At 39.0% G+C, this 24,518-nt stretch overlaps 1 protein-coding gene across 3 annotated transcripts; it reads right to left on the bottom strand.

Moving 5' to 3' along the window:
* Nucleotides 1-299: 299 nt before the first annotated feature.
* On the bottom strand, nucleotides 300-23,253 carry LOC106491083 (protein zyg-11 homolog B). 3 transcript variants are annotated; one of them, XM_067301264.1, is made up of 15 exons: nucleotides 23,167-23,253; nucleotides 16,755-16,920; nucleotides 13,467-14,221; nucleotides 10,656-10,796; nucleotides 9,462-9,638; nucleotides 8,043-8,107; nucleotides 7,237-7,336; nucleotides 7,097-7,147; nucleotides 6,751-6,912; nucleotides 6,600-6,647; nucleotides 5,809-6,006; nucleotides 5,665-5,717; nucleotides 4,868-4,965; nucleotides 2,282-2,481; nucleotides 300-370 (listed from the first exon to the last, which is right to left on the bottom strand). In XM_067301264.1, the coding sequence occupies exons 1-14, from the start codon at nucleotides 23,167-23,169 to the stop codon at nucleotides 2,291-2,293; spliced, it is 2,208 nt and encodes a 735-aa protein (XP_067157365.1). In that variant the 5' UTR covers nucleotides 23,170-23,253; the 3' UTR covers nucleotides 300-370; nucleotides 2,282-2,290. The 3 variants fall into 3 exon arrangements, with proteins under 3 accessions (XP_067157365.1, XP_067157363.1, XP_067157362.1); XM_067301262.1 differs by lacking the exon at nucleotides 300-370 and adding an exon at nucleotides 399-742; XM_067301261.1 differs by lacking the exon at nucleotides 300-370 and having other exon boundaries at nucleotides 399-2,481.
* Nucleotides 23,254-24,518: the final 1,265 nt, after the last annotated feature.

The following is a 24,518-nucleotide window of genomic DNA, read 5'->3' as shown; positions in this document are numbered from 1 at the left end:
CTTTGGCCTTCATAAAAAGATGACAAATGCCACCGGAGAAATACAAAATACAGAGTTTAAAAATTGCTTCCAGAAGTGTTCCTGGCAGGGACTACTGTAATGGCAGTTGCAAGTGAAGTGGGTTATTTCAGTAGAGTTGCACCTTGTAGCTCTTTTTCAGCTTAAAAGAATTCTGCTGTTTGCCCGAAGCACGTGGGAACAAAACAAGAAGGGTATGAAAAACCAATTTACTATCTCTGTGCTTGCTTGCTGCAGAATTTCAGGAAATGACACCTTCACCATCTAGACCGATGCCAGTGTCACACTCGCTTTGTGCTGCACGCAGTGGTGGATTTTCAGAGTTTTAGTTAATACACTTCAGCAAGTTCTCCTGTTATCAGGAAAAAAAAACATTACTGTAAAGAGAGTTGTCATATTTATTTTAAAATCTTGTGGTACCAATTGATTTATATTCCATTAACACCAATTCTGACAGTTTGTATTTCCATTTCATGCAGTGGATATTTCATAGCAAAAGTCCCATAGTGGACACATCCCGGCAAGGTAGTGGGAAAGGCCTGCAGGCCGTTTTCCAAACAAGCTTCATCATTTAAAGCTTCAGCCTGTTTCACTTCTTTTCGAATCAAGAAAACTGCATACAGCCACATATGCATAGGGAAATGATGCTAGCCACGTTATACTTTAGTACAAAAAACAGTCACACAACACTGATGAATTACTGGTGCAGTCCATTTTGAAGTTGCTGAAATACAGAAGATTAAAGATTACAGGTGATGTTTTTATTTGAAGGATGGGAATTTTGGTGAGAGGAAAGGGAGGAAGGGAAGGAATTAAAAATAGTAAAATACGGTCATCCTGAAAAAGCCATCCCTGCCTTACTACCGAACAGAAGTATTCCCTTTTTTAAACTGAATTACCAGTACATTTGCAGAAGAGTCTGTGAATATCAGTCAGTTGCCATGGAAATATGGAGACTACCCAGATAAACAGAAATAATGCTTGAAATAAAAGCAAATTTGAACTGGCACATAGCTTGCTTCCATCACTTGTATTTTATCAGGCATCTGTATACTGTGCAATTTTATCAGGCATCTGTATACTGTGCAATATTTTTCATTCAACACATCATTTGAAACCCACAGGTATCAGAGAAAGAAGTAAGTTGTTACAGTTAGCATCTCTATGTCAAATTTCACACTCCACAAAACAACACAATTGACACAGGGTTTACACAGAACACTGGGTGATATTTTGCACTGTGATGTCTTGGAAATATAATTCACCGCACAATACTGACAGAATATTTACAGAAAACAACAAAGCAATCATTAGTCTCTTATAAATAAGGTGACCAAATATCCTGGGCCTTCTATCAAGACATGCAATCTCCCATCACGATGAGAAGGACAGGTCAGTATTTTGCTCTGATGAGCCTTCTCCTTTCCCTACCAGTCTTCTAAAAGCAAAAGAAAAAATCCCCCACACAGCCAAGAGTATTCAAGCAAACAAACCGAAAAAGACTTCTTGTCATCAAGCTTAAAATTGCAAGCTTAGCTCATCCTTTTAGTATTATGTCTCCTTTTAATCCTGTTTCTATTGCTTTGCTCTAGCAAGTTTCCCCTTTCCCCGATGCAGGGCTGATCCCAACCTTACTAATAAAGCAGAGAGGGCTCAGGAGAGCCAAGCTGCAAAAAAGCATTGTTCTAGCAGCGAGGAAATCGGAAGAAGACAGCTTGCAGGCAAAAGGAAAGGGAAACTGAAGACCCCATTTGTGTTCAGAAGGGTTATGAGGCAACAGGACATTTTGGTCGCCTTAGTTACAAGTCTCATTGTAACCTGCATGCATACACTTTTGTTTTAATCTGTAAGAGTGTTGAATCTCACAATCACAAACAGCTCTATTCAAACACCAAACTGGTAAACAGTTTTATAAACAGCAATCATAGGGATGAAATAACTTTCTGTCCCAGAAGTCACAAAACAAGGTATTTCTAGAAGTCTTTTTTCCAGATGTGCATATTGATCTGTACAAGTCCCATCTCTTTGTAGCCAGCAATAATCCTACAGGTGTGACCAGCTCAAGCAGTGACCATGGTTCCTTTTACAAGTTGCATATGCGGTTGCCATTAAAGTTGACATTCACCATAGGTTACCATACATGGTTCTGGGTACCACAATTATCGGCAAATCACTTTAATGGTGACCACTATATTACAAGTTACTCCAACTACACACACATCATAAAGGATTATTACAAAGACAATACTTTACACTCTTATACCTGCAGCTTTCAGTTTGGTTTATTTTGTTGCTGTTTTCTACACGGAGGTGGTCTCCCATGACGCATAATATGTTTTTCCAAACTATCTAGGATGGCAATTGCAATTCGCTGTACATGTGGATCAGTCTGGACGTTTTCTTTGATGTTGTATAAGTGTTGTAAACCACCTTCTTCAATTAGCATGCTGCAGTACCTGGCGGCTGTAATAAGATTAAAAAAAAAAAAAAAAAGTGAATTCTAAAAAAGAATCTACTGTTGAAGTAACAGATATTGTAAACATTTACTCAAATCCACTTTCATCTCCTAGACCGGTCAGCATTTAGGATGCTTCCTGCAGTGTCTACAGGACTGCACTGGTACTTTAATGGGCGACAGTGGAAGGAGAGAGCTCTTTCTGTGGTTATAAATACTGACAGGACTCGGACTGTCTCTGTTCAGTTTCCAAGTCTGTCTCAGAAGTTGACTAGAACGAGCCTTGGAACATGCACAGTATTCTCTCCCTCTCTCTCCCTCTTGTACATACATTTTAAGGGCGCATACATACGTTTTCAGAAGCAGGTACTAAGAGAATCAGAAGTATTATAGTATCTTTAAGTACCTAGGTAAAAACATAACCTTTACCAACAGCCTCAGTATAGAACAGTTATCAAAAGTGGTATCAGATCCACTGCATCATTTGTACAGGCTTGTAGAGTGAACAGGAAAGAGTTCCTTAGAAAACAGTTTGCCAGCTACTACTGATGCTGACCTTTAACTAGTATTAAGTTGCTATGAATGCCTTTTCAGCAATAAAGTTATACTTTTCTTTCCACTTTTCTTATTGATTTAAAAAAGTTGGAAGCGGGTCTACATCAGCTCCAGTGTTAGTATATGCAGGGACAAGCCAGGAACAGAGCCATACATATGATGTATCACACAAGCTTCAGAAGTTGTTTAAAAGAAAAAAAAAAAAAAAAGTCAGAATGGCTGTAATGCAATCCACAGAGCATTACCTCAGACGTGCCCAATTTCATCATTCATCTCAGTGAAGCAACACTGGCGTTAACAATTTAAATGCTGACATAAAATGTTTCATTAGGGATCACATTCACTGCAGTGCTACTAATATTTTAGTTAAGTTAGCTCAGCAAGGTGGATGGGGTGTAGCAAAACGGCAAGAGGAAAAACAAACAAACAAAAAATCAGTTCCATTTATTTCAGACTTTTTTATCCTCATCTAAAAAAGAGGAGGGCAAAATAAAATGCATCCCCTTTCCAGGATAAAAAAACTCCTTGGTGCCAAATACCAAAAACTTAGGATTTTTCCCCAAATTAATCATCATATTTCAGCATTAACCTACTCTGAGAGAAAATATCTTTATTACATTTGCTGTTTTGCCTTTGGTTTCTCTGCAGCTTTCTCTGGGAGCTTCTGGCAGCAACTATCATCAGAACTAAACATCAGGAATAAGGGAACCAGTGTTTTGATCTCAAATCAGGAATATGTCATCCAAGTATTCTCAGCCTCCCCGTTCTGCAGTGCAGTTACTCACTGTCAACACAAACCTCTGTGGCACATTGAAAGCCCAGAGGTTAGGGCAGCATAAAATGAACACTAAAAATAAATAGATCATATAGGACTATAGTGGCTTGACAGGTCTGAGGTGCAATGTGGAGGAGAAGGCTTGCTTTAATTTCACTAACATGGAATTACAGGGTCTTAATCAAAAACAGTTAACTAGAGTCCAGTCAGTAAAACAGCTTTATTTAACTTCTACTTTAACACAGGTATAGTCCTCACAGATCTCTGGACAATGTACCCTGGGAACAAAGTCTCAAAAGAATTACAGTTACGAGCTTTACAAACAACCATGGAGTAGGAAAACTGTACTTTATATGCAGTTATCTATTACACCATGTTATTGTTCAGTCCTGAACAGATATATTTCCACTATATATTTATATAGAAGTGGTGATTTGTGGGACTGTTCAGCCCTGGGATAAACAAGGATAGAGCTAACTGCTGTCAGGAGGATTAAACACTCGCACAGAAAACATCTTTAATACTTTAGAGGAAAGCTGCTTTATATATGGTAGAAATTAATGTGAATACACGTATTTATATCAAATTCACAAAGAAAAAAAAAAGAATAAGCATTAAATTCCATTAAAGTTTGCCCAGTCTTATGTTCAGGTATATGCAGTGGATTTATTTCCTTCCCTAGCACTTATGCGTTTCATCACATGCTCACAAAGCATTTTACAAACAAGATGTTGGTGTTCTCATTTTGCAGATGGGGAAAACGGATTAAGAAATTGACCTTCATGGCACAGCAAGTTATTGCAGAAAGGTGATTAGAGGCCAGGATTACCCAAAACTTCTGTTCTAATTGTAAGAGATGGCTACCTGCTACAATCCTTGTTCTTTAATTTAAGAATAATTTATCTTGCCTTTTACTCTTACTGTTATTCACATGTCCGAATAAAAGCAGCTGTTCAAGGAATACCATGAGGTATTCCCATGGGAATTCCCATTTTTCCCAGTTCATGCTAGTGAATTTTATGCTAAAAAAGCATGAATAAATGTCATTTTGCCTTAATACATACGATTTTTGCTGCAAACATGCTGCATGGCCCACACTGCCCATAACTGTACACCAGGTGTCATGAAGCAGCCAAGTAGAGGAAAAAATGGATTGAAAGACCTAGTAAAAGAAAAAAGAAAAAGAAAAAAGAAAAAAAGAGATGATCAGCAACTCACTTTGCTACTAGAATATTATTACTTCAGAGAACACATGTTGTCTACCCATTTAGCCATAGGTTTAACAAGGAGAAACATTTGATAAGTCAGTGTTTTAGATGCAGCAGGTGACTGACTTTTAATACTTAAGACAGTTACTACCAAAAATGTGCAGAATAAATGGTATTCTTTTACCATAACACTTGGATGCCTCCTACTCCTTAGAAATAGGAATAAACAGTTGAAATGATAAGGATTGGAGGGCCAGTAATTATCTAATTGCACTTGTTGGCTTCAAACCTCTTTTTCTAGGACAGATAGTAGTAACCTAGTGTTAGCCAGTATAACCTTATTGGTCAGTCGTTGCTTATAGTCTTTTAGACATGCAGCTGAATACCATAATAGAGAAGCAGGGAGAAGAACATTACATTTTTCTCTTACAGGAGTCCCTAGCTGACTCTACCCTTCTTTTATCACAGAGGGAAACCCAACCAGCTGTGTATTTTGAGCCAATAAGTCTTCTGAGTTGGCTTCTTTTGAGCCAATTGTCTTCTACCAGACAAAACCATGTTTGGCATGTGGCTTACTCTGCTTCAGAAACAAGCTTTTAAATCTAGTTCAGTTCTACCGTATTTTCCAAATTATAAATCAAGACAATAGTTACCTGTAAGCCACCATCTCACATTCTGGAGTTGGCCAATTCAAAATGGCAGAATGCTGCAAAATACAGAACCAAGAACACTCAGTGTTAAATGCAAACAGAAAATTATAAAATACAGTATAATAAAGTGCACTGTCTTTTCTGTACCAGTTGTTCAAGAAGAGAGGTCCTCTGGCTGCGACTTAGTGTCCAGGCCTGCTCTCCTCGAGATATCAAATGAGCAATAATCCCTGCTGCAAAGTAGCTGACTTCCACCTCAACACTGTGCAGTAATTTACTGATGTGGTCTATAAAGTCTTTCCACATTAACTCGGAGTGGAGTTCTTTAACTTCAGCTATGTTATTCTGTGAGAAAAAAAGAATTAAGAATATATCAACAGAAATACCACCATACAAAGGAGATGAATATATAAACTTGAACTACGTGGTGCATATAAATATGAGATGAGATCTTTGTACATCCAGGTAACAGGCAGATACCAAAATACTACTTTTGCCTTTGAAAATGTTTCCAGTTTACTGCAGGAATTTGCCTCAAAATAAAAAGATTTTCTCATAAATAATTTAAGATCATTAGTACAGAGATTATACTATTTTAAAGGCTAATTTATAACATTCTCAAATACAGTAATTTCATAAACAGTGTGCAAATCTGAATTCCATTGACTTTCAACCTACTCCTTGTGTTTAGACCCATCAGAAGCCCTTTCTTAGAAGCTCTTTTTGTTCACAGTAACCATGCATTTCAAAATAACTAGTGGTTTTGGAGAATTGGCAAAACAGTCCAAAACAGTGTGAGTTACGAAAAATGCACACTATAAAGATTAAAGAAGAATTTTAAAGTGTTAGGCAAGTTTTCAGATTAACATTTTCAGATTAACATTAACATATCATGTTTTAAAAGTCTATGGATTTCAGGCATTTTTTATTCATCTCACCAGAAGTCCCAGAACTTTCTGTTGGATGGATGACTCAGATGGAAAAGACTGAAAAAAAGAAAAAAAAAAAGTTACCACTTATGCTTATTACTGAAACAATGTTAATTATAAACCTAGGTTGATAATCCACAACCAAAACCATACTTCTCACCTCTAAGACTCTCATGAAAAGTTCTAGCCCTTGATTTTCAATGAAGTGCCGACACGTTGTTGGAGATTCGTCAGTGAGGTTCCAAAGTGCGCTCAGCGTGAACTTGAGGGTAGTATCTACAAGATTCTGATTTGTTTTCTGTTTAACTATTTGAAGAAGTTGCTGGGAAAAATAAAACAAACCAAAAAGCCTAGTTATGATTGCATATCAAAAAAATATATATTAGCTTCGATGTTTTCTAGGAATTCTATCTACTTACTTTTATTCTATATCTTTAGAAATACTGTTATCATGAATAGCTACAGAGGGCTGGTATTTCTGACTGTCAAGAAAGTATCCAACTTACCCTAACAATGAAGAGCTCTGCACCAAGTTGAGCTGTTTGCTCTGTTGAAAGCTATAAAAAAAATAAATAAAACCCTATCAGCATTTTTTTTCCAGACATTAGAAATACTATCTGATCTTTTAAAAATTTAAGTTTTGTACCTTTGCAGCAAGAATGGAAATTATGGCTACAGCCATCCTTTGCATGTTTTGATCTTCATGATTACACAGCCACTGCATAACAAGTTTGGCTGCTTCGAACCTGAAAGTTAAAAATAACTTTATTTTCAGAAGTTTCCTAAGTCTTAATAAAAGAAAGATGCACACAGAAAACACATTAGATGTAAATGCATTAAGCCAAAAAAACAGAAGTAGTACGCCATGTAACAAAAAGGTAGAAACACACAGCAAAATTACAGGTACTGCATGAGCCTCAGTAGGCTTTGAGGTGTTTGCTTAGGGTCTCTAACTTCAGATTATGTATCAAAGCGCACAGGAAAACCTTCTAAAGAAGAAAGAAAGTTTTTACGCAATCTTCTGAAACATCAGACCAACATGCTTCAAAGCCTTTGGGCAAAACATGTGCGCAGAAAAATCTCTGCAAAAGCAGTCCCATACTCCCCTGGAGAAATCCTGATTTCTGTTACACCTGATTAGTGGTAGACCTATCCAGCTGAAGTCAAAATACCTATATACCAAAGGATTTTTTTCAGACCTACATTCAAAATAATCATGAATTGTGGACCCAAAATACCCTAGGCCAGACAAATTCAGCATGTTAGAATGATTTAAACTGAGCAAACTGAGATCAGAAACAAACTTTGTGAATGATCATCAAGCCTCCAGGGTAGCCACACACTTTCGAAAGACCAAGAAAGTTATGAGCTTATTTCAGTACTAAGCAGCCACCACAGAAAAAAAACATTCCAAGATACTACAACTCATTTTAATTGACATATAAAACTTGCCTGTTAAATGGAACATCCTGAAGGATTCTGTCACTGCATAGTGAAAGAAGGCAATTCTTTTGCAGCTATAAGAAATAAAAATTACTTCATCAGACACACACATATTTCAGAATGCTTTCTTTCTATGAATCATTAAACATATTCCCATTTTTATTATGAGCTGTACTGAAAATGACTGTAACAAAAAAAACAAAAAAAAGGAAAAGGTCAGTCTGAGAAAGGAAAAAAAAAAAAAAGAACTTTTGAGCAAAATTAATCTTTTCACAGTGGGATTCACTTTCCCTCTTGTATTTAAATTTATGCACCTCTAACATGAGTGGAGTTCTGAAAATGCCACAGTTTTCTTCAAAACTATATCCCAAACAGAGTAGAAGGAAAGCCAGCTGAATGCTCAAAGCCCATTAAACTTTAAATGTGAAAGTTGGAAAAAAAAAATCCCCCCCCAAAAAAAGCTTTCAGAAATCAACCAAAATATTTCTTCGGACATTTATCTGTAACTATGAATATAACTATAGGTATGAATGGAAGAGAAGCTCTATGCAAGATACCAAATTAGGGTTCATTTACCTCCTAGTACATCACCTTAAAAATTGATGTTTTCAATAGTGAGACTTGCCCAAATCACATTATTTCATCCAAGGACTGTCCAAGCATACAGGACTTTTCCGAAAGCCAGCAGTATCTCATTCTATATTATTAATGTTACCAGTTGCTTGATCAATGATGCAACTCTCAAACTCCTAACACACAGCCGATCGCTCAGAAACCAGCTTAGTAATTAGAGACTTCTCAAAGGATTTCCACATTGACTCTTTGAAGGAAAATGTTCCTTCAATGCATTAATCATTCTTTATCAAGCAAAAACCTTTAGATAATCATAAGGAAATAATTTGGATCCACATATCCAAAGTTTGCCAGAAGAGATGTTTTATTTGTTTTCAACAAAAGACAATGTAACCACTTTGCATTTCTACTTAAATTCTGCCTGGATAATGGTTCTGTCAAGATAAAAATCAGTTTTCATTACATATCCAATAGCATTACCTCTTGGTTTCCATCTCTCTTTTCTGTTTTGGCTTTTGTTTTTGATACGTGCAAGGTAGTATTCACTATTGTCAGTAAGATTACCTCAAATAATGGCTGATTCGTACTACAGTATTTTCTATTTCATTCATGACTTTAATTTCATTAAAGTCCTCTTAAAAAGCCACATTAGGGGAATACTAATTCTGCTAACTACAGTCCTATAAGGCAGGAAGTACAAAAGGAAGCAATATTCCATGTGAATCCTGCACAAATACATCTGTATGTGTACCTGTTCACAGCTGCTCTTGAGATTGCGAGATGTGGAAAAATCTTTTCCAAGAGCCACAAGACAACAGAGAAACCTACAGAAAATAATGAAACCTAGTCTTTTACCTGTTGATGATTTGGGAAATGTTCCATGGCCTTCAGGAGCAAGTGAGTGACATCAGCCAGAAGTCGTACAGGCATGCCTGCTGCTAAGTCTTGCTTGGTTAGGTTAAAGACGCACGCGCTTGCTGCTAACTGCACAGGCAAGTTCAGGGGGTGATTTCTCATTCCAACAACCACAAGCTGAAATGCAAGAGTTTTGCCCACGTTACTTGCGCACACACCCCAAGAGCAATCCACTGCCGCTGGAGGCTGCAACAGTGACTCACAGCACCCACTTTCTGCCTGCCTTTTACTTAAGGGAAAAATCCATCTGGTGTGATTTTAATTCTCAATAAGAACATTTCCTTCTGCTCAGTGATTCAAAGCAGACAACTGATACTTCTCCGAGTCCTTTGGCACTGCTTGTAGCAACCTCTCAAAGGAGATCTGCATGGAGCGCAAGGGATTCTTAGGAAGATCCAAGGTTTGCTCTATACCCCTGGGTAAAACCACCAAACCCTTTCAGAGATGAATGAGGTCGGACAGGCTTTCTGCAGTGGAATGGAAGCGATGTATCGGATTATTATTTGGTGACTAACCATTTAAGATCACATCCTAAGCTGCTGGTTTAGTATATACTTACCACAGCTCCTTCCTGAAGTATCATCTGTTCTGCTGATGCCTCTTTTTATGATCACAGAAGAAACTAAACCATTTCTGGTGTTCCAACAATGTAAAGCCAATGTCTAGAATGGGTTTCTAAGGAAGTTTCTTGGAATTGCCACTAGTTAGCCCAATATATAACACTATTTGTTCGCTTGTTACCATACTGGAAGCTGACAGTGAATAGAAATACCAGGGAATTAGGCTAGGCAAACCTTTGATTTGACCCAGTATAGATATGTTCCAAAGACATAATTCAGCACCTGAAGACAATTTCAAATCATATGCAAAGTTACCTGAAAAAATTAAAATTGCAATGCTACTAAACAGCCTAGAATATTTTAACCTAACATAATACACTGCTAGGGCATCTTCTCCATCTCTATTCTTAGGTCATTGTTGATTTCTATTCGACACTAAAATTTTAAGATTAAAAATCCCAATAAAAATGTAAAAGCTCATAAAATAATTTATACCATGGTTTTTGAGATGGCCTCCTTAAGTTCAGTTTAAAAAACAATTCACGAATTTCTTATCAAAAGTATACTATTTTACCTTTAAAATTTCAGGCTTTGTTTTTTCCATTACGTGTGTCAGGCTAAATAAATGAAAGAGTGCTTCTCTCACAAAGAAGGCCCGCTCACTGTAACGCTTCAGTGCTTCAGAAATCTGAGTTTCATTTGCTTCTCCTGACACCTATGAACAGAGAAACAATCTTTAGTTCACAATGTCATCACTTTATTTTAAAATTTTTGTTCTTAAGTGCAAAGCTGCAATTTCAAAGGTGGTGATATTTTAGCCAAGTCCTTCAGAAGGCAAATGATTATATTATCTGCCCACATTAATCTAGAGCTACACAATCTTCAAACATTCTTCATAAGATGATAGCATCCACTTGTATAAGCCAAAATTAGGATTCAATCATGTCTTTAAGCAGAACTGTATGAAACCACTAAGTAAACGTAGCATTTCTAGCCAATAAAAATTGATTGTGACACACCAAATGCTTAAAAGCAATATTTGTAATTGAATGCTCTATCAAATGAAGCTGATAAACTGCGGAAGATGATATTTCAGCTGTAATTTTTTGGCACTCAGTTCTACCTCCATCAATGGACAATATTTCCACTCTTTGCCTACAACAAGTTTCTTTTAAGGTAAATCAATAGCAACAGCTTTACAGCCCTGTATTAAAGAACACATACTCATTGCAAAAGAAGAGTGCTCTTAAAACCAGACTTGAAATACATGCAAAAACTAAAGAATGATCTAATTTAGGTGAAGAGTGCATTAGAAGCTATGGGCTGCTGACTTAATATGAGCTTAAATTTAGAATAATAAATCAGAAACTAGCTACAGATTTTTCCACTTCCCAACCTGGTGTGTTTTCCACTTACTGTGTTTTATCTACTTTATAACTCTAAGTTGCGTACCTGTAGATGGTTTGTTCCTCGGTCCTACTGTTTAATGAACCATTGCTGCAGCCACTGTTTTTCAAAATTCTTATGGAAGGATGCAGAACTTGTTCTACTTAATTTGCCACATAAGGGAAAGCAAATGTTCATAGACTGAAGTGTCATGTTCCTTGCATCCTGTATTATATAGGGCCAAATTTTTCAAAACTTGCTGGAATACCAGGCATGTATTACAGCCTTCCGAGAACTGATACCGTCTTGGGTTTTGCTTTATATTCTCTACTGATTAAGCCAGGGCAATCGTATCTACTGAGCAAGGAAATGTTTTGCAGCCAATTATACACTACATGAAGAATTTACACACAGCTTCATGATGTTCTACCACCACGTCCACCTCAACTGTTATATAACCTAAAATTAAATGTTTAGTCTTTCAAGAATTTTCTATAACCAGGTGATACAAAAACTGTTGTAAAGATAGAAATATTCTACTTTTAATGTCTCCACAAGTGCTGCGTCCTGTTTATTCTTTAGTAGTATCTAGACTAAGCAGCTGAATGTTTCAATATTGTCACTAATGAATTTCAGCGCACAAAATCAATTCCCGCCTACAGTCTCTTCTTGACAACTAAGCCTTTGAGGAAAGAATATGAACTGCATTTTGCTAACTCCACTGCTAAAAATCCATCATGATTTTCATGTTATTAGAACCTTCTTCATTCCTGTCTTTTCATTTCACAATCACTCACATAAAGCATATATTCTAAATAGCAAGGATTATATTATGTTGTAGAAAATGTGAGGTGTCATTTCCTGATGCTGTACGCCAATTATGTGAAATGGGACCCTGCTTTCTACACCACAGCATTTTGACATCCATACATGCTGCTGTCAGCTGTGACAACCGTGTAAGTACTCAAGAGACCTGGACATTAATGATTGCCAAAAGTTCCAAGCAAAAATGATTATGATAAAATTGTTATAACTGTGTTATTTCACTTGCCTACAGCCAGAGCATTCTAAATGTTATAAATCAAATTTTAAAACTCAGCTTGCACAGGAGACAGACTAAAGTACAGCCACATTATGCAAACTCTTCTTCATTCCACCTGCAGTCTCCAATCACTCTCATGGCACAGTAGAAGACAAAACTGTCCATCTCTTGGTCAAGGCTGCTATAGCATTGACACTGACATGTCTAAAACATCTTGCTCCTTTAATGCTGACCCCTTTACACAGGGCACAGGACAGGCTCACTCTCCAGTTCTATAAGTATACGCATCTTCTAAAGAAAGAGGAGCAACTTCTTGTTGCCCAGCACTAAAAGATAAATAAATGCACTTCAGCAAACATCACCTCATCCTAAGGGGCCAAGTAATTTAGGATTTGCACAGGAAGAGGAACTATTTCATCCTGAGTAATTGCTTCTTACACATGCATCACCAAAAGACCTTTCAAGGTGGGTGGAAATATTGTAATTAGAAAATAGAAGTGGTGATGGAGTAAAGCGGCAGATCAGTTATTAAGTTTTGTTACATCTGCTGTGTTAAGCATGAAGTGCTCAAAGTTTATGCAAATTGCCCCATCGGCTCTTACATATTGCTGTCTTATGCTAGAGGCCATGCTGAAAACCAGAGAATATGACTCTAATAAATGACTTCAGACTAGACAAAGTTCAGGTTTCTTAGATCTGATATCTTAAATCAGGACTTGATGCTCACCAAAAAGGCACAGGAAATAGATGTTTTTTACAATAGTATTTTGTAAAATTAGCAGATTCTGTGCCAAAAAATAAGCAGCAGTTTGATAGACAATCAGTAATCACAATTAACGGATGAAAGATGAACCTACAGCTTCCTTCGGAAACACCCACAAATATTTGTTACAAATGATTAGTTCTATTTTTCCTGAATATTTTAATTTTTCAGTACAATTAATCCCCCCACTTAACCTTTAGGTTTCCTTCTCCTGTTAGAAACTCTGAGTAGCCGGCATCTGTAGCTAGCAGTCCTACAAACTGCATTGTTGGCCGTTGCTGAATAAATGCTTCTACAGCCTTATCCGTAACATGCTTTCTTCCAGAAATGTCCAGAGACACAAGGTTAGGCAAGATATCTTTCTGTTCCAGTAAACGAAGTGCTATGTCTGATGTGAACTGTTTATCATCTGAAATATCAAGATGATTTAGATATTTTAGTTCTCTTATAACATCCAAAATCTGCGTTGTGGTCATTTTCAAGCATTTCAGGTGGTGCATGGTCAAAGATTTGAGACGGTCTTTGCAGGTAAGGAGTGCAGTTATGTCAGTGACAGAGGTGTTCGATATATCCAGACTTTCCAATCTAGGAAGCGAAGCAACATCTGCCAAGTCCTCATTGTAGAACAGAACATTGGTAATACTCAATGCACGAAGCCCGGACAGCTGGCTGAAGCACCTTTCGTAGGGGTCTTCCAAGGAAAGAGTTAATGAGTTCAGCACAAGGCATTGAAGGTTTTGTTGGATCCATTTATTGCTGCCAAGTCCACTTATAATGTCCGTGATTGTTATGTCTGCGTTCACCCCAGTAGCATCAAGTTCTACCAGCTTGTGATGGCAGAATGCTTTCCGGAAAGCCACAGCGGAGATTTTTGCTTTCCGGATACAAGCTCGTTTCAAACGCATCTGGTTGCCTCGGAAGATGCCCACAGTTCCGTCATTCAGCAGCCCTGTTGGAAAAGAGCATTAGCATTTGGCTCTAGCATTCTATAACATAGCTCTTAATTTCAAAAGCCCAAATGAAAAAAAAGTAAGAGGTGTCAACAAAGAGAATTAATTGCAAAATAATGCATAGCGTATCATTATGCCACTGCTTCCAAAATTCTGCATTTCAGATTCTGCTTTTAAGATTATGATCTCACTTGTGGAAAATTCCAGGTTTGAAAAATTGGAATTAAAATTGGAGCTAAATTAAATTAAAATGCAGTACATACACAACACCTACTTGGCTGAGAACATGCAACATGCAATAAATAAAATGTGGACATGATTTAAAACCTTTCAGACTACAGCCTGCATTTTCTGGATTTTCTCACAGTGACTGGTTAGAAATGTGATAAAAACAGAATTATGTAATTTCTGAAAGCTTTCTGTCCCCCCAGACGTGCTCTTCCTTGATCATTTTTGTTAACCTTAAGAGAAGTACAATACCAGCAATCAATGAACAGTTTCCATTTTGCTTTAACTAAACTGAATAATTCAGCATTTGATTGAATTCATAAGTAGGATCAATACAGTAAGCTAATGAAGTTCTCTCATATATCCTCCATGAAGAAGGTAGGAGTGTTGCTCAGAAACAAGCTAAATGTGAGAAAGGAACCCAAAAAGCATTTCAAAGAGAAGAAAGAGGAGAACAAGGAAAGAGAGTGGGATGGAGAAAAAGACAGCAATGAAAAAAGAAAATACAAGGATCTTGTCTGAGATTATAATCCTTCTGCTGTGTAGCCAGAAACCTGCATATGCAGTCCTGTCTCGCAGCATGCTGGCAACATCTTAACTGAAATAATAGGTTTAGTTCTATGCACAAGATTATCCAAAATGCATAGGAAACCAAGATTTCTTATTTTTATCATATCAGTAGTGTGATTACTGCATTATAGAAAGTCATAAGAGAAGGCTATGACTGCGTAAGCATGCACACAAGGGGAGCAGGAAGCGTCCTTCTAGTTTCACTCTGGAGGGTTATAAACTCCTGTTTTGAACCTTCTATCTACAGACATACTGAGCATAGAACAGAAACTGAAAATGCAATATATTTGAATAAAAAAGTTGTCATCACTACAGTTTGTCTGGATTTAAGTCACTAGCTAGACTTCCTCTGTGAGGATGTCAAATTAATATTAAGATTTGCAGATCTTTCTAAAGAACAAGCAGTTCAGGCATTTCTGATCAGGTAGTTGAGGCATTTCTCTTTTGCAGAGAAAGCAAAAATAGGGGGGGAGACAACTGGTACCCGGGAGAAAGATTAAGTGCAATAAATAATTTGGTAAAATATTACTAAATGACATCTACATTTTTGCTAATCTTTTCACTTGAGGATCAAGTTAGGCTGTGTCACTAGCCTACTTCAGCCACACCCTGCTTATCTGGCAGGCACTTCGTGACATGCTGCACCCTCTCTGACACAGTATTTGCGGTCTCTCTGCAGCTGGAACCGTCCTCACCACTACTAGCACTGGTAGTAAGTTTCTGTTCCTTGAATCTGGTTTCTTGAGACTACTCTAAACAATTATGTATCAGAAGGCAACGCATGTTGAAGATGGAGGGGGGTTGGGGTTTGCTTTTTGTTTTTTAGAACCATTGCCTGGGTTATACGGGACTGGAAACAGCTGGGAAAAGCTGAAACTCCACTAACAAGACTAACAAGACTCAAGTGATTTATTAGTCACATCCATCCTACAGATGCAGGGTCAGATGCAGGGTTCTTGATATCAGAAAAATCATTTAAACAGACCAAGTCTCATCTCTACATAAAGTCTCCAGAAATGAGTCTTCAGCCGCTTCTTTTTCAGCCTAATTCCCTCTTTTCATGCTAAGACGCCTTTATTGACATAAATTTAACATTTTCCTTTGTCATGCTTAAAGCAAACAACCAAATAAGATGGTAGCCCTCCCCTCAAATATGTGCTGACAGAAAGCATATAAGTCAGTACCTAAAATGTAAAAAGACAAAAATGTGGTTTTCATAGGCTTTTTTTTTTAATAACAGATTTGAAACTGACTGCTTTTTAGCAAATAATTCCACCTCATCAAATGTGCTAAGAGAGCTGAGAAACTTGTACACAGCACTAAACACACTGACAGTTAAGAAAACATAATTCAATTAATTGCTCTGCAGAAGACATCATTGCTATCAATTATTAGACATTTGAGCACCATTAGAAAAGCAGGATTCAATAAATCGAAAAAGTGACCAAAAGAAGAATCTAAGGGGAAAAAAACACTGATGTTCAATTAAAGCAACATTAAATTAAAATTGTAACTATGAGACAAAAGACTTTCTATTGAGAGCTTTGTATATAGCTAGGCAGCATTCAGCCGAAGTTGTGGCAAAGCTGGAGTAACAGAAATTCTCTATTAAGAGATTATGAAATACAGTTTAAACAGCTCCAATATCAGACTCGACCACTAAATACACCAGCACTACCATGTCACATTCCAGCAAAATATTTTCACTGATGACCCGCAAGTAATTGTTTTTACCGTGAAAAGCCATCGTCTGCAGCAATCGATCCGCCACTTCTTGAGGAAACATCCCCGGCTCCTGCAAGCAGAGCGTCCCATCTTGCCTTTCCGTGCAGAACTTCTCTAGGTTGGCGGTCAGGAAATTCAAACAGATGTCAAGCAAAGAATAAGGAGACGCTTCCTCCTGCCACGTGCAAGACAAGGAAACAAATGAGATTTACTCACATCACTGTCTGTCTACGAACGTTCCATTCCTCTACCGTGTTCTTGTTAGGCAAATCATTTTTTTGTTAGTCTGATTCTCTCTGCGACAGGCAAACATTGCAAAAGGAGAGGTCCATCTCTGGAGGCACGCAGCAAGCGTACCTCAGGTCACGGGATAAACCAGCGGCCACGCTGATGGGCCGTCCCCTCCCACAGCCCCGCTTGCCTGTCCCACGAGACAACTAAAGTCCTGCCTGCATTCACGGAGGAAGAAAAGTATTTTCCTCATTTCTGATAAGAAAATTTGAAATTATGAAGTCTACTGGGAATTAATGAATCAAGATAGACTGATAGATGAAAATCATGTATCAATAAAATGATAAGCATGAAAAGACAGCACCTACTATTCTAAAAACTTGGAAGGCCTGGCATCAGGCTTTCTAAGTATTTTGGTATCCAAAGATGCAGATAGGAGATAATAAAAAGTTCAGGAGCTCTTGAAAACCCTGCTAGTTACTTAAGTATCTTTAAATAATTGCAACAGAGTGCTCAGTTATTCAATTCACAAAACACAATTAATCAATTACTGTTTTGTTTTGAACTAAATCACTTTAGCTTTGAAATGTGTTTGCAGCCCACTAAACTGCCAGTAAAAAAAGCTGTTTTTGTCTATCTAGCTCAATTATAATTTCCATCAAGGTTTAACAAGAAAGATGTCAAAGTAAAATACATACTTGAAAAGTATATGATTCATAGATTTGTTTTAACTTACTAAAAAGTATGTTGGAGACACATATGTACCAAACATGGCATAAAAACAACCCAGCTTGCAGATAAACATGGTCTAATTACAACATCAGTCAATTAAAGTAAAAATCTGTTTTGGAAAATAAATCATACAAATGCAATATAGGAGCAAAAATGATAGCATTATTTAAATCAAATTTTACTTCTTTGATTAATCTTTAATTTAAGTCAACCCACATCAGAAATCTACTGCCAAGCTACAGTAGAAATGTAGATAAATTCTGATACTGAAAAGGGCAGCTAAAGCTTCAGATCAAAAAAGGAGACTTGAAAAGACCTACTTTAGTCCCAAATTTTGTGCAGCAATAAAGCAACAATTACTACAGTCTTCCTTCTGATTATAGATACCTTTTTCCCCTTTTTATGCTAAGGACCTGGAAACCATATGCAGTAGTACCTCAGGTACAAAGGACAAAGCAGAATATAAACTTAAACGATACCTTCAGAGATTAAGATTGTCTGTTTAATAAGAAAAACTCCAAGTATTTGTTAATTCAGTGCCTAATAATAGCCTACTGTTTTCAGTCACACAAATTAATCAACATAACGCATGACTCAGGAGCACTGTGAATCATGCCCAGCACTACACAAAGGCGGCTGAGTGACTGGTACAAACTCCCTCAGATCATTTTGAAAATAACAGCGTCAACTGTTGCCACATCTCATCCATAGGTAAAACTGTGGCTTGCCTTTTAGACTGAACGTTCTGGATGATTTCACCTTTCTTTTCTAGATCACTTTGACTTCTCTTCTGTTGCTTCATTTGCCTCATATGCTCATCAGAGAAATACAGAAATATATAAAAGGTTACACAGAAGAAATATACAGAAAAATACGACAAATGCATCTTTTAAAATCAGCTGCATGTATCTGAAGGTTGGGAGGCACCACAACAGGTCAAAGACAGCTCTGACGCTTATCTTTAATGATTCATGTTTTGTCAACACAGACACTGTAGTTTAATACAGAGTCTGAAGACTAAAGTACAGGTGCGGGAACTAGAAACTCTAAATTATTCAAATGCAAGCTCTTTCTGCAGCATTTGACATGCAGCTTCCAACCCCTTTGACTCGATTTCTCTATCTATAAAGAAAAATACGCATATTTGTCTCACAGAGATCTCCTGTGCTTAAAGGAGATCTTTAGTGCTTAAAGTTAAAAAACAAAAAAACAAAAAAACACTCGATTGTTACATTGTTGGCGAAATAGGAGTTATTTTTCTGATGTGACTTGCTGAAAACAGCTATTTTGGCTGCCTCACACTTTAGGCTGATATGAAAGGGAGGGAGAGAATTTGGAATCTTTAACATCTTTTGTTTCTTGGTAACATGCAAAAATGCCTGAAATACTTCTAAAGAGAAATCCAACTACTTACTCAAAAATAGGACATTTTTAAAGGAAAGGGGAAAGATTTCTTTTTACCCTGAAATTAATACACATGCCCAGGAGCTGCATGACAGCTGCTGACTTGAACAGAAATCAGAGCCCTTGCTCAAAAGCCTAGAAACATTCCCACCGAACCAAAGACATCCTCATCTCTCATTAGCTCCTGGGCTTGGAATTTGCTGCTTAAGTATGACAGAAACAGAATACTGGCTCTGTTAATTCCTTCTGGCACTGTCCCATCATTTCTGCCAGAAAAGCTAAAATACTTCATGTATCAGCATGCAAACTCTGAAGAGAATTTTTGGCCTTGCAGACAGGCTGCTAACAAATAAATCAGAAAGCTATCAACCAATACCTCCAACTGGGCAATCTCTAATTTGGATCTATTATTTTAATTTTAATATTAAATAAGCACTTTAAAAGTCCATAAAGGACATCGCCATAACAATAAAGACGTAGCCCACTAGCAGGAATCAATGATACTGTTGTTTCCATGCATAATTTTTATTAACTTCACTTATTCCATTTGTAGGAGACATGAAGAGATGTTTGTAATGTTTCTTTAACTTGTTGCAAGAAGACGGAAGAAACACAGCCAATGAAGGCTCGTAAGGCAACCTGAGCACATAAGGAAAACATTTTTATCCATATCTAATAAAGTTCCTCGACAAGCATCAGCAAAATGATATCCTGGGTTGTCTACTGCTGGAACAGAACAGCTGGAGTGTATCCTGTAAACCTCTTACGTGAACCAGCAGCATTCCCCTTCTCTAGTACATCCTGTGCCCCTTTATTTAAAAAATAATATTGCCCAGCTAAAGATCTCAGAGTCGGAGTCTTCATTTGTATTTAAATGCTCACAAGTTTAGCATTTAAATATTCCTTGTCTCTGCTGAAACTAGTTATGCTTTTGAACGCCAATTTGAAAACAAACTGGGCTTTTGTTTTCGGTTCATTTCCCTTTCTGCTTCTAATACTCTAAAATGCAATGCTTTAAATTAATGTCAACCACAGCTCAGGATTTTTTTTTTAAATTCAGAAATATTTGAGTAGGACTTTTATTAGGTAGAGTTGACTTTTGTCATAGCCATCTTAAATATTTGATAGTTCAGTTTAACCTCAGGGTTTCTTTCATTTTATCAAACCAATTCAGCGGACAGTCAAAAAAATAAAACAAAAAAAAACCCCAAACCACAGACTGTGCATTGCATGATACAAATCTTGACACCTTCGTTAGCTAAAACTTACATTAATAATAGTAAGATGACACATCTAAAACCAACTAATTAACAGAATGAAACAGAAAATAGAGTAACTCCATTCAGATGGACTTTTTAAGGCTTATTTCAATTAACTATTTAAAAAAATAACTCTGTTCATGCTTAATATAACCAAGGTAAAGATAAAAAGAGGGGGGAGGGGAAACTGCATGGCTGTTGGCATCTAACAGTAATCTAATACAGGTAGCAGACTGAAATGCAATACCTGCTTCGATATGATGCCATCCAGTTCAGCTTATGGGCATACGCACTAACGTCATCGGCATGTTTTCACAAAGAACACTCTTCTCCACATTTTCTTTTAAAACCTTCTCATATCAACTTTAAATACTGCTAGAATGTATTTTACCCTATATTACAAAATCCAGATATAAAAAAGCTGATAAAGGGACATCTTAAAAGCACCTGGAATAATTCAGAGAATCCTAAACCTAGTATTACGCCTACGTTAACTGGTTGAGGGTGAGTAAGTATCAAAATTAAATCCTGCTCCTTTTGAAAGGCATTACCATGCAACCACCCGCTTATACAACAGCAACAGAGGGAAATTAAAAAAAAAAAAAAAAAGACAGGGGTTTAACTGACATTTTCCATCAGGAATAGCAGTCTAATTTTGCAGGAAAACTAAATTCCACAGCTATACAGGTCTTTTTCACTATAGGCATTGTGAGCCTACCATCTCACCCTGAAAGATTTTGTTCCTTTTAGCTTCATGTCTCAGACTCACTAAACAAAACAAACAAAAAAAACCCACACTTTTTTCCCATAGGTAGTTTTTGATCAGGTTTTCATCAATCAACCTGTATAAAGTCTTTGAAGACAGATACCAATTTCAGCTTCAACAGAACAATTTTCATGGCTTACTCTCAACTTCTATATCCATTTATTTTGGTATGACAAAAACTGAATGTGCAAGGTTTCCGTATACTCTACAAGGCCCATTTGCTTTTTTTTTTCCTTGAAAGCTCAAAGGAGATAGGATATAGGATAAGGGACTTTTCAAATAGTGGCAATTATTTCCCTCAAGAAGCTGGCAGGAAAATGAGAGCTAATTCAGGGCCTTAGTTACCGGTTTGGGACATTCTGTGTTTTTCACTGTTTTCGCCCTCCCCACAGCCCTAAGGCTTTATTTACATTCTTAAAATAATCCAAAAGTAGTAGCAACTCAAGTTACGGTCAACAGAATTTTTCCAAGCCCTAATAAAGGAAGGGGAAGGCAGTAAAAAAAAAACAAAACACAGATAGTTCAGTGATTGATGCTATAGAGAAAGCTTTTTGATTATCCTGTTTAGGTTAAAAGGAATGAAACAGAAGTAGGCGATTTATTAGCTAGCAGACTAAAGAAAAGACTAGGAGCAGAATTCACCACATTTAATATTTTCATTAATTATTCTGGCACAACCAGTGGGATCACGCTGATTAAAGCTGCTAGGCACACCAAGTTGGGAGAGATCATGAGGGGACTAAAATTAAACAGTGCAATATGCAAGGCCACCTATTTGCAGATAATATCGAGAACTCCAGACAGGCGTTCATCAGTTAAAAATGACTGGAGAGGAGAACTTGAGTGGTTTGCTTAATCACAGGAAAAAAATGTGATGCAGCCACAGAAGGTGTCAGGAGAGGCATCGAGCAAAAATAAGGAAGTATGAGTGTCATATCCAAGGCACTAGGAGACCTCAGGGGACTGTTTATGTTCAGGAAATATTTGCACCATTTCTGTTCGAACTTAACAGTTACTAGGACGCCCAGGAAAAAAAAGCTTGTTGGCCAGAAGAGACAAAACCAGCCTATTCATCCAGCAGATCAAAAGGTGCCAGGAGATCCGAGTGCTGCCTATAAACGTGGTGTTGTGAATAAGCACTAGAGAAGGAGAAAGGCTATTAAGGTAAAGCACAACGCCAGCGCAGCAACCAATGCGTGTGCAATCGCCACGGATTAAAATTTTGCCATAAACGCAGAGGTCGGGACGTGGCTCCTGAGCACCAAACAGGGAAGTCCTACCTCGCAGGACAGCGGGGGCAAAAAAGGTAACTACCTTTAAAACACAGACCGGAAAAGAAACAAAAAAAAGAAGTTTATTAAGGGATTAAATGAAGCGATACCTGCAATAACACGGGATTAGGCTAGATAACCCAGGAGGCTCCTGGCAGTGCTTTGAAAGCGAATATGCACACTCATCTCTCACACAGGGGAGCCGCCGGAGCAGCACCCCCCCCCCCCCCGGCCCCGCGCTGCTCCGAGGCCTGGCTTTAGCGCAGAGAAACGCTGTTTCCGCCCCCGGCCACTGCCGCAGCGAGGCCCAGGCCGGGCCCCCGAGCTCCCCCCGCGCCGCGCACCCCCAGCCCCGCTGAGGGAAGCTCCCGCGCTTGAGCCCCTTCCACGTAACCGGCAGCCGCGGGGGCTACGCGGCGGCGCGGGCGCCCCGTTCCTGCCCGGCGCCTCTGCGTGAGGCGGCGGCCGCTGCCCGCCAGCCGCGGGGCCCCTCAGCGGCGGGGCGGGGGGGGGGGGGGGGAGGGGAGGGGCGCGCGCCCCGCGCTCGCCTGGCGCCGGCCAACGGCCTCACCTGCCCCCTCCCCCCCCCCGGCCCGCGGCAACGCTCCGCGCCCCGCAGCGCCGTTACCGCCGCCCCCCTGGGGCCCGCGGCTCCCCCCACCCCCCCGCCGCGCCGCTGTCACCCCGCCGCGGGGCGCAGCCGCCCTCCCCCCCCCCGCCACCACCGCTGCCACGGCCGCTCTCACTCACTCACTCACCATGGCGGCGCTGCGTGCCGGACGCGAGCGCCCAGCGAACCGGGTCCCGGCGCTGGGCTCCCTCTTTATTTATTTATTTATTTATTTATTTTAATTAAAAAAAAATTTTTTTTCCTCCCTCCCACCCCCCGTTTTGCCTTCCCCCCTCCCCCCCCAACACCACCGCCACCCCCGACCTGGAAGGGAATCTGCCTCCGCCGGCCGGGAGGCAGCGCTGAGCCCGCCTCCCTTAAAGGGCCCCGCTGCGCCCCGGCGGCCCCGGTCCCGGCCCCGGCAGCGGGGGGCGCCGGCCCCGAGGCTGCGGCGCCCGCAGGGGCCGGGGCCGGCGAGGGCCTGGGCCTGTCAGCAGCCCCGTGCCACGGCCTCGCGTGGGAGCTTCGCGTCGCCTTCCCGCCGCGGCGCCTGCCCCGGCAACGCTCCGAGTTAGCGCTTATCGGCCGCGCCACTGGCAGCCCCTTCTCTTTGGGGAACCACTAGTTTCTTACGGTAATATCGATAATCTGCTCAAGCTCCATAGGTTTTGCTTCCCGCAAGGAGGAGAGGCGCTTTGCCACGGACTTCAATACAAAATAATTTGAGGCTTCAGACACAGTCCTGCTGACGAAAACCTCTTTCCCAACAGATCCACGCTATAATTTATTGTTGATGAAGAGAAATGTAGTTATTTTTGTGTCAGGATACAAAGTAAAGAGTGATACATTTACCCCATCCAGGTGAAATGAAATTACAAAGACATCATAGTTAAACCTTTCACGGAGTTGCTGTTTTCATGGACAGCAGCTTTGAATAACATGTGTTTGCAAACCAACATATAAATAAACATTAAGGAAAAACACTATTTTATGTTTCTGCCATTAGATGATGACAATATATTCTACAAATAAAAATATAATACAAACACAATTTTACCTGTTTAATGATTGTATGACAGGGGTCAATTCTAGTCCCGTTGTTTAGATTAGGATGTTGAGGCAGAGAAAATAAATGATGTCCTCAGGATCAGACAAGAACAGAATCAGAAGTCCCCCAAAGTCCTGAATTTAAACGCTTAAAAATCTAGCCTGGTTAGAAGAAATAACTTATATAACTATGGAAACGTAAATTAGCTTAGATAAGTAAAATGAAGAGCTAGTGTTATTATTCTTAGCCCATTCTTTGTTTCTCCCACTTTCTAATGTCTTTCAGAGCTTCCAGTCTCTTCGTTCACACATAATTCCAAATTCACTCCCTCCCTCCAACCCAAGTATCACCAGATACCTTATCCTTACTTTATTTCTCTCATTCCACCTGCATTTATGATAGGAAACACCTTCCTTTCTCCTCTCTGGGCTCAGTGAAAGCTTGAAGAGACA

Source organism: Apteryx mantelli, chromosome 8 (genome assembly GCF_036417845.1).
Source record: "Apteryx mantelli isolate bAptMan1 chromosome 8, bAptMan1.hap1, whole genome shotgun sequence".
NCBI lineage: Eukaryota > Metazoa > Chordata > Aves > Apterygiformes > Apterygidae > Apteryx > Apteryx mantelli.
The sequence above is the reverse complement of the archived record's forward strand: the minus strand, read 5'-3'. Positions and strand labels throughout refer to the sequence as shown.